This window comes from Ahaetulla prasina, chromosome 5 (assembly GCF_028640845.1).
Source record: "Ahaetulla prasina isolate Xishuangbanna chromosome 5, ASM2864084v1, whole genome shotgun sequence".
Classification (NCBI taxonomy): Eukaryota; Metazoa; Chordata; class Lepidosauria; order Squamata; family Colubridae; genus Ahaetulla; species Ahaetulla prasina.
The window spans coordinates 55959548-55971039 of NC_080543.1; the positions used below are offsets into that span (position 1 = coordinate 55959548).

The 11492-nt window shown below is 37.3% G+C and overlaps 1 protein-coding gene across 1 annotated transcript; it reads right to left on the reverse strand.

The window, feature by feature from the left end:
* Window positions 1-666: 666 nt before the first annotated feature.
* C5H21orf62 (chromosome 5 C21orf62 homolog) lies at window positions 667-1311 on the reverse strand. Its single transcript, XM_058184684.1, has one exon. The coding sequence runs from the start codon at window positions 1309-1311 to the stop codon at window positions 667-669; it is 645 nt and encodes a 214-aa protein (XP_058040667.1).
* Between the last annotated feature and the right edge of the window lie 10181 nt (window positions 1312-11492).

Here is an 11492-nt window from a genome sequence, read left to right on the forward strand (position 1 = left end):
TGTGTTGTGTGTGTGTAAAGTGTGAAAGTTGGTTTTTGAGCTTTTTGTGGCTGTGTGAGGTTCCTGCTTGTTGCAGGGGCCATTTTGGGTGAGGTGTAGCTGCTTTTACTTTGTGTGTGACTCAATTGTATTGTATTGTGTTGTGTGTGTGCGTAAAGTGTGAAAGTTGGTTTTTGAGCTTTTTGTGGCTGTGTGAGGTTCTTGCTTGTTGCAGGGGCCATTTTGGGTGAGGTGCAGCTGCTTTTACATTGTGTGTGAGTCAGTTGTATTGTGTTGTGTGTGTATATAAAGTGTGAAAGTTGGTTTTTGGTACCTCTTATTGTTTTGTATACTTTGTTTATTATTTTTATTATTTATTGTTATTGATCATGCCTACCCAGTCACCTGACCACCAAGCCATGTCCACCAATTAAGCCACAGAAACGGTAATGAAAATTTTTAGATTTCACCCCTGTGCTATTGCTACTGCTATTCTGGGGTTGAATTAAGCTAAAATATTCTATAGCATTCTGTAGATTATACTGAAATAGCTATTAGGACTAAAGTTTATTCATCTCCCTGTTATTATTTTTTTTTGTAATATAAAGAGCAATAGAAGTTTAGCGTCTACAATATCTCAGGATAACCAAAAATGTTTATATTATAGAAATGGCCAAGATTTGTGTGTTAATAAATGAATGTTATGATACAACTTTTGTTACTTGGAGTAAAAAAATTGTCCAAATGTGGAAACTGGTCTGAAATGTTAGAAATATTTTCTACACTGTATGCTTTCAATGGGCCATTGCCACTGAAAAGAGATGTGTCTAAAACAGCAACATGAGTAATCATGTTTTTGTCTTTGTATGACATCAACTTGCCTTGGGCCCCATTGTCACAACTAGTAGAGATTGTTAAACTTTGCTGTTTTAATTGGCCATTATTCTCACTTCTTATCTGTAATTTTTGTAATCCCCAAATAGTCAAATATTTTGTTGTCAAAGGAATAGTGCCACAGAGCGAGAGTTTTAGATTGTGCACAGATGTAACATTTAACAGGATTCTCAACATATCAGTTTCAGTGAACCAAATTACCAAATTATTATAGTAGGTTTTGTCTACTGTATAGGGCAAAACAGTCCTACAGTTACAAATTAGATTTGCCAAGCTATAATCACAGTCATTAATACTATCAGGACACATGCACTTACGAATTGCATTTTCTTTAGTAAAAATAAGTGTGTTATTTTTTTCACTGCACACAGAACTATCTACACAGAAGCTTAACAGACCAATCAAAAAGAGATTAATCCTGTGGGTTAAAAAAGCCATAATTCTTGTGGAGCTGATAGCTCTAGGACCCTCACTTACTTAAATCACTGGAGGGGACATTTCATTCAGAAAACAGGTTTTGTCCCAAATATTTCTACAACATTGATTTATATGTGGGGGCACAATAAAATGGTTGAGAGTTGGGATCAGTAGCTCTTGGAAATTCTACCCCCTTTACAGCACAGAAGTGGATTAAACCTAGGCTGAAATTCTTATTTCTTTATTGGAATTTTCCCATTTTTTGGTTTTTGATTCCATTGGGATTGTCTTCTAGTTTCATTTCTTCTTTTGTAAATTTGAGGGAAAGAGTGATCTAATTCATAAGATCATTGGAAGAATAAAAAGGCTGGATATGTCCAAGTATAAATGCAGCACTGTATTCCTTCCTCGTAGGTTTCAGTATAGCTCTCTTGCAGGCTTAAACATAATAATCAGGTGAAAGATGTGCTTGGAACCAATTTTCCAGACCTTTCCTTGAGGTTCAGCTTGATGCATATCTGTTTGCCAGGCAATGCTCAGAGATGTTCAGAGACTTTCTTTTATAGTGAAATATGTCTTACATAAGCATCAGGGCCATATGCAGCCACTTCAGCAGGTCTGAAAAATAAATAAGCTTTATTTATTTATTATTACAAAGATTTCTATGCTACTCCATTCCAGACTGGCAGGATGTAAGAAAAGATCATGCATTAAAAACAGGAAAAAAAACGATATTAAAGATATAATCTACAAGAGGGTCTGTGTAATATAACTTCAGACCCAGAGCAAGGGACAGTGAACACTACTGTAGGCATCAGTTTTGCATCAATAGTATGGTAGTTGTACTGATTTTCTCACAGGCTGGTGACTTGTAGAATTCTCCAGCCCACTTTAGTTGCATTAGAAAATACAGAAAGCCTTCCAGGAAAAAAAATGACCAGTTATCTACGCAGCAGATTTTTTTAAAATAAAGTTTTCATTTTCTAAAGGAAAACAGTCGCAACATTCTGTTACCTTATTTTTCATCTATTCTTGGAAAAGTTATGTAACTGAAAAATCTGTGACTGAATTAAGACAGCAGTGACATCCTTGATCTATATTTTTTTGTTTTTGTTTTTATTGAAAAAGTTTTTACAAAAATTTTTAACCCCCCTTTTTTCCCCCCTCCCCCCTCCTTCCAAAACCACCCTCCCTCCGACTTCCCAGAACAAACACAAGGTATAGTTCAAAAAACAATCATTCACTAAATTTTCCCTTTCCCAGAACACCCATAAGGTATAGTTCAAAAACAAACATTATTCCAAAACAATTATACAAATTTTTCCTCTCTGGCTCTGACTTCCCCCTTACATAACCAAAATCCTTCAAGAAATAACAATTAACATTGATAAAATATATTCAACACAGCAGATTAATCCTAAAGTATTTAAAATCAGATAATGCTTAAACATCCAATCCAATTCAGATAATATCTCCCTTGTAACTTCTATAAACCATATAATCAACCCATTTTCCCCCCAAATCTTTCTTACAAAGTCTTTTGAGAATATTCTATTTACAATTCAGTAAAACACATTACATAATTTCAATACCGCAAATTACAGTCTCTATTCAACTTTAGTCCTTCCTCCTCTGACCATCGCCATTTTTCTTAGTACACAAGCTTAAGAGGAAAGAAAAAAATCCAATATAATTCCAAATATCTAGTCTTTTGTGACATATATCAAACATATAATCAACCCATTTCTTCCAGATCTTTCTTGCATATAGTCTTTCAGGAACGCAAATATTTTTATCTGTTAATATTTCAAAAAAAACTTCTTTCAAGAATAATACTTTTGTCTCTTGCCGTTTTTTTAATGCATTAGTCTCTGTCTTTCCTTCATTACTCCTTTTAAAATGTCAATCACAACATCTCCTAATGGTTCCTTTTGTCCAGCAATCCACAAATTACTACCATATATTCCATCAATCCGGAAAGAAAACTCTTGTAAAGCATTAGCCCTGTGTATTTTATCGGTTCAGGAAACAACCTCTTGTAACGGAAATTCAGGTGTTTCATCCAAATCTTTTGAAGAAAGCCTCTTTACATCATCTTGTTTATTTATGATCATATCTTCATTTTTATCCACTTTTGCTTGTATCTCCTCCACTCCATTTTTTAAGTACTGATTGGACTGATTAGTTTCCTCCAAACTCTCATCCAAAACATCCCAATTGTTTATCAATTCATATTTTTTGATAATTACATACATTTTCTCTCTATATTCCTGTATAAAGTCATGAATCCATTCTTCTGAAAGAAACTTCATGGCCAAATTCTTACTGAGAATCCCCTTCTCAAATACCTAAGCAAACTAAAGTAATCCAGCAGTCCGTTTAGATCCAAATAAAAAAAGAAGAAATTAAAAATAAGCAAAAATCCAGTCTGCTCTGCTTATAGTCCAGCACAATACGATAGAGTCTCCATTCACTTTCGCTTTCTCAGCAACTAACGAGCGCCATTTTGTTTCAATGTTGATTGTAAGCGGAGAAAAGTTTTTAAAAAAATAGAAGTCAGATTTAATATTTGCAGTTTAAATAACTGGTCTCTTGTGTTTGTTCCGTCTGCTTATTATTATTATTTTTTATTATTTGCATTTATATCCCGCCCATCTCTGAAGACTCAGGGCGGCTTACACTATGTTAAGCAATAGTCTTCATCCATTTGTATATTATATACAAAGTCAACTTATTGCCCCCAACAATCTGGGTCCTCATTTTACCTACCTTATAAAGGATGGAAGGCTGAGTCAACCTTGGGCCTGGTGGGACTTGAACCTGCAGTAATTGCAAGCAGCTGTGTTAATAACAGACTGTCTTAGCAGTCTGAGCCACCATAGCAATCATTTGAAGCAGAGATGGTTGCTTTCTTCTCTTTCTGCCGAAGCAGAGACACGCTGGGTCTGGAGCTGCTGCAGAGGGATTTCCAGGGAACTTTCCCCTTCGAGTTCCCCGCTTTCAAATCGAGAAAGCGGGGCCTCTAGGGAGTTCTTCCTATCCCTCCTCTGCTCTTTTCTTTCCCCTTTACCTGGGGAAAGTACTTTCAGCCAGCAAACAGCTGATATTTGCTGTTTTCGCCGGCTTTTTACAGAATCCCAGTGCAGGCACCTTTCAGGTGTCCGTCGAAGAGAGCGGAGCCACCGGAAGTCCATAATCTATAGTTTTTGACTGAAATATTTGGAATTGTGTTTTTCCTCTGCAGACTAATTTCTAGTAATCAGAACTTATTCCCATTACAATGATTTTTCAAAGAGGGTAGTCTTCCACTTATGGATGACAGGTGGTCCAAAAACTTTCATGAGATAGTCTTTCATTGTTTCTGCAGGCAGATTTTGCCGGTTTTTTGTACACTTTGAATTGAGATTTTAAAATGAAGTTAAGATTGAAGGTCACCAACTTCAGTCTCATTACAAACAAGCAGCATTCCATATATTTCCAATTTTATACTGAAGAAAGAATGCTCTTCATACTGATCAAAGTACCATATTTAGAGGAAACAATGGCCATTTATAAGCCAGCTTCTGTGACTTATATTCTAAATCTGCAAGTATTCAAATTGTCTGTTTACAATTGTAGTGTCCAAAAAAATTACATTTTATGTTCACACAGCAAATATTCTAAATTGAGCTGTAGCCATGTGGTTTTCAACATTCTGTGAAAATTTCCCAACCACTCATGCAATCTTTCACTTTCTCCCCCAGCCAGCAGCAGCCACTTATCTGCCTTCTGGCAATGAAAAGAAAGGAAAGGAAAGGAAAGGAAAGGAAAGGAAAGGAAAGGAAAGGAAAGGAAAGGAAAAGAAAGGATGTAATAGGAAGAAGAAACAGAGGAACAGGGAGGAAGGAACTCCCCTGCACTCTTCCTGATCTATGCTATCCCCCATGTGCCTTGTCCAATATGTACAGAACATCATGCGCACCCCATTCAGCCTCCCCTCCTTGCATTGCCTCTTGTGCTTTCCCCAGCCTGTGCAGCACCTCTTGAGCACCTCCTCAATCCACACCTTCCCTCCTGTGCACCTTTCATGATCTACATGGCACCTTTCCCAACATGCATTCCGTACATGCTGTCCCCAAGCCAATCAGCACCTCTCACACAATCCTGCAACCCTCCCCATGCATCCTTCTTAACTACACTGACCCCTAGCATTCCTCCCTGACCCATAGGGAAAGAGTAAAATGTGTTTTTGATTCATTTAAAAGTATACTCTTCATTTTCTGTACACTATTGCCCATCTCTACATCACAGTGATGATGTTGTTTTTTTAAACATTATGCAATATTTTCAATATATATGATTAAGTCATAGTTTAATCACACAGTAGAGTTACTATGCTTAAAAACATTTTAAAATAACATTTTTTAAAAATTAGATAAGATATATAGAAAAAAACAGGCCTCATATTCAGTTCTTGGAATTAGTTTTCTTTTAAATAAACTTGCAAATGCCAATGGGTGATCACATTGCCAATGTTTGTTTTATCTAAGCATGTGGTATCATAGCAGCCTGTCACTCCCACGAAATATTTGTACTTATACTGGAAGACTTTTAAGCTGAGATTGAGCAAGTTAGGTATTCAACATTAAAAGATTTAATATAAAATGCCAGGAAACTATAATTTCTGAAAGGCATATTGCAAAAGTGGCAACTAAAGTATTGTATATTGACATGCAATACATAGCAAGATAACTTTCAATAGGCCTTAAAATATATTTTTATAGCACAAGTTTTAAAAATGTCTTGGGTTAGGGTTGATTGCTGATGCCAACAAATATAAATCTTAAATATTCATTTCAGAAGATTAGTGAAATAAAATTTTAAATTAGTAGGGACAGAGTTTCTGGTGTTGAAAAAAAACGCAACTGGACTGCCCTTTTCACAATTTAGTTATATTAAATACTATTTATCCAAATGCAGGATCATCTTTTCTCCCCAATAGTTTTATACATTCACCTAATACCAGTAGTGGGATTCAAATCCCGTCGCTACTGGTTTGCTTGTGGATGTGCGCACTTGTGCTTGCATGCAACACTTCTGCGCATACGCAGAGCTGTCCAGGCCGGTGGGTGGAGCCTCCCGCTGCCACCGCTACCGGTTCGCCCGATCCAGGGGGAATTTGTAAGCAACCCACCACTGATCTAATACACTAATTAAACAGCAACTGTATTCAAATTTAATCCTAAATTTTGGCATATTCCGTGAATTGAACTCTGGGTAGCATAGCAGTTATTCTTATAGGAATGTCATCAAAGATTGAAATCCTACATTTGGGTTCTTTGTATATTTGTAGAATTGACCAAATTAATTTGGGCAAGAAACAGAGCCTCCTTAGTAATTTGTTAAGACATTTATCTGCAGGCAAATAAAACCTCCCTCCCTGTTTCCCTCCCATCCCCAAATCTGGCAGCAATAAGTATTTGCAGTTGTGGCTTAAACGGGCATAACCAATTTTCATCAATATACTTTCACTGCAGCATATAGGAAAAAGTTTTGAAAGATCAATGTCAGCATTCTGAATCTGGTTGGGAATTCCTTCTGTTCCGCAATCAGCTGGAATATATTTCAGTTTTACTTTGCTTTTTCTTTCATGTTGTTTGAAGAATTTATTTATGCAATTTGCAAGTAATTCAAGAGAAGCAACATTAAAATGTTTTAAAACTGGAATATCAATAATTCTTACAGAATTTATTTTGTTTCATTGTGATACTTGTGTTGATTTAATCATACTACAGAAAACTATGTATTGCATAATGTATCTGCTTTTTATCATGTACTCAGGACACAATTAACGGGGTACCAACTTGGTCATACTCTTATTATCTTAACCCATTAAATAGACAGAAAAAATATTAGCATAACCCTACTAAAAGCTTATGTTGTTGAAAGCAGTCCAAATTAGTCCATGATAGGTCTTACTGAGTTCAAAGGGACTTTCTTCCAGAAAAATACTTTAAAAACTCTAGTTTTTACAATCAATTCAGTAATTTTTCAAAAATTTTATAAAAGATTTTAAAATTTTAATTACAGTAATTTCAGAGCCAAATAATTGTGTAGAATAGCATCTTTACATAGAGCTGGAAGCTGTATAAGTGCAACAAACCAGAATCCTACTATTTTATTACCGCATCCTCTTTTACACCTGTGCTTCTACAAGCCGGGATGGGATTTTCTAAGCTAGGAGAGATAAGATATGGCAGGTTCCTCAAGGATAAAACGAGACCCGTCAAATCAGACTTAGAGCCTCAGATAATTGTAGCTTGGTACTTAGCAGCCTGTGACTGATCTCAGCTGAATGGAGGAAAGTTCTCTTTGGCTAAATCTGTAGAAGATTGCTAAGGAAGTTAATGGAAAAATGTTTCTTATTTACTCTTCTTCCAGCAGCCTTTCTCCATATCCCATAGCATTTCAAAAAGTTTTTTTGGGCTGGCAGTTGACTGTAGGAGAGAGGTGATGTGATATTGGTTTTTGTTCCTATAAATCATCTTAAGCAACCATATATGCATCTTACAGCAATAATTCTGGATTACCACTTATTTTACAAGGCTCTACAGATAGATATGAAAGAAGCCCCTTCTCATTCAGAAGACCTTATAACTCTGTTCATAATAAAACAGCACAAAGCTCAAGATTTAGAATTACATTTCCCTGACAACAGACTTTTCTGTTGACTGTGATGCAATGCCGCTGAGGTGGAGCTGCTTATTTCTTAGCACAAGACAGTTCTCTTCTCTCTTTCTGAAATAGCCAAAGTATACTTTTTTTTTAATATAAAGAGTACTTACATTTGCAGCTTGAGAGCAGTTTCGCTCTATGTTTCTTCTCATTGTGGATCTTGTCTTCTAACTGTTGATTTCCCTTCCTTTCTTTTGACAGCCTGGCTAATCAGCAAGTCTAAATGGAATGTGCGGCCTTGCACTTGCTGTTCTTTTATGTTTTCTGGAAGCTAGCAGCAGCCCTAGTTGCCATGACAACCAGGACCAATGCTGGAAGCCTTCATTAATAATTAAATAAATCACATACCTGGTTTATTAATCCTGGTTGGGTGCTTCATGCCATTAGATTTTGTTTTGGAAATAAGAGGACATTTCTAAGAAAATAACCATGCAGTTTTGAAATGAAATCTTTGCATTTTCTTAGATGTCTCTGTGTGGTAAGAGCAGCTTTTGCTTACCTGTTCTCTTTCAGACATATGCTAATGGTGTAAAATATGCATAAATTGCTGATAGTGTCATATTGATTGATTCTATTACTGTTTACTTGAAAAATATTCTTATATGTCTGGGTTGTATAAACTTTCATAAACCTGTATAGAGGATTGTTTTTTACTAGCAAAACTATACAATCAGTTTAGATTTGTAATGCACATATGTTTGTGTCAAAAATTAACTTTTAAAGGTGATTATTAGTGTGTACGTGTGTAAAGGAAGATGTTACTATATAGTCTTCTTGTGTTATAGCCATTGCTATTCAATTCTCTGGATTTTGTTCATGGTTCAGTTGCTTTAAGTCTTGCTTCCACTGGGAACTTAAGGTCTGTGCATACATTGGATTTTGCAGCATTTAAAATGGCTGGGGATGTTTTTCAATACCAGAGCTCCCCCTACTGATAAAAATGCTGACAATTTGAGTTGTTTTAGGAACAGATGGGATGGGAAGCCACTTGCTACTATTACCTATTTCAACTACTTCAAACTATCCATGTTTTCTTCTTGCAGAGAAGCATTGCTGTTTTCAGTAAAAAATCCCAAAAATTTTCAGTAAAAATTTTTCAGTAAAAAATCCCAAAAATTTTATGAGACTGGTACAGATAAAGAGCATATATGTGCAAAAGGAAAAGGGAAGGGAATTGTATTTTTCTTCACTTATCCTATTAAACAAAAGAAATGTCTCCAGTGGGTGATAAAACAAATGCAGCTTAATCAGGCATTTATGAAAAATAACAAAATACTATCTGAGTCTCAAATGAATATTGTTTATTGGTTGTGTCCACAAGCACTTAATCAACTCATATTAACTCATTATAACTCATATAGATAATATTTATAATATATATATATATAAATATATTATATAAATTAATATATATAAAAATTAATCATATATATAATTAACTCATATAGATTTCACAGAAGACAACGTTGGAAAAGCTCTTCACAACTTAAAACCATCACTATCTATTGGACCCGATGGACTGTGCGCATACTTCTTAAAAAAACTTTCCATTAATATAGCAGAACCCCTAAGTATTATCTTTGAAAAAGCTTTCACTACCAGTTCTCTTCCCAAACTTTGGTCACTAGCCACAGTCATCCCTATCTTCAAAAAAGGAGACCCCAGCTTAGTCGAAAACTACAGACCGATCTCCCTTTGCTGTGTCACCTGCAAAGTCATGGAATCTATCATCAACCAATCCATTACCTCATACTTAGAAACAAACAACCTACTCTCCAACAAACAATTTGGTTTCAGAAAAAAATTATCATGTAACTTACAACTTCTGCACTGCAAAAACATATGGACTTCAAATCTTGATCAAGGCAAATCAATAGATAGAATCTACATAGAAATCTGCAAAGCTTTTGACTCAGTAGTACGATAAACTTCTCCTAAAACTAATATCCTATGGCATCTCAGGACCCCTCCACAAATGGATATCTGCTTTTCTGTCTAACAGACAACAAGTGGTCAAAATTGGCAATGCTCTATCAAATCCTGTTCCTGTCAAGAGTGGCGTTCCTCAAGGCAGCGTTCTTGGACCAACACTCTTTATACTATACATTAATGATCTTTGTGACCATATCTCAAGTAATTGTGTTCTCTTTGCTGATGATGTCAAACTATTTAACATCACAGACAATACTTCTATCATTCAAAACGACCTTGATCATCTAACCGCTTGGTCTAAAAATTGGCAGCTCCAAATTTCAACCAGCAAATGCTCAGTCTTACATATAGGAAAAAAGAACCCAAAAACTAAGTACATACTAGATGGACATTACCTTACAGATGACCCCCATCCCGTGGAGACCTTGGAGTTTTCATGTCAAATGATCTAAGTGCCAAAGCCCACTGCAATTACATAGCAAAAAAAGCTCTTAAGAGTTGTAAACCTAATTGTAATGTATCTTTAAATATTTTGGCGGGAAACAAGCACGTTGCTGATTGGTTGAAGCCGCCGGTTAGACTGTATATAAGGAGAGGTTTTTCCCCAGCCTGGTTGCTGGGTTCACCATATATTAAAGAGCTGTTGTCACTACCCTGGTCTCCAGCCTCGTTACTTCCCGAACTTAACACTGGCGACGAAGGTGGGATCTCGAGGCTAAGAGCACCAGGAGCAGGCTGAAGCACGGAAGAACCGAACCCAGCAAACTCAGGGCAGAAGCGGAGATGGCCAGCTACACTCCGCCCGCGTTTGACCCATCCAGGAGAAATGGGGAACGTACATGACCCGTTTGAGAGCTTCCTCGAGGCAAACGAACTGCAAGGAGTTCAGACAACCGCAAAGGGCATATTTCCTGAGCCACTGCGGTCCGAGGTCATCGACATCGCGGAAGCCCTGGCAGAGCCAACGCCCGGTACAATCGGTATCGTGGCAAACTCTGCAAAATCTATTGAAGAACCATTTCGCCAACACCGTCCAAATATGCGGCGTTTTGAATTTGGAGGCGCAGACAGCAAGAGGCGAATCCATCAGCGATTACATGGCCGCCCTGAGAAAAGCCTCCAAGGACTGTGGGTACCGAGACTTGGATGAGGAGCTGTTAGAGCAACTCATCCGTGGGGTCAGAGACATTCGTTTGCGGGCGGCTGCTATCAAAAAGCAATCTAACGCTGGCAAAGCGCTCTGGGCGAAGCCAGAGCTCATGAGATGTCCACCCAAGCGGCGGAAACCCTACAAAAGCCACTCACGCCAGCGGCAATCAACCCGGTCCACAATGAAGAAATCCAGACCGAATCAGGCGGCGAGGATGAGGAAGGAGTTTGCCTCACCGAGAGAAGGGGCAAAGAAGACCGGGATGAATGCGGAAGTTGCGGAGGGCAACACCAGCGTCAACGATGCAAGTTCAAGGGCGCTACATGTCGGCGGTGCGAGAAGAAGGGCACCTGGCTCAAGTCTGTCGAGCACCCCAACCTTCCCGCCGAAAATTCAAACCAACCAA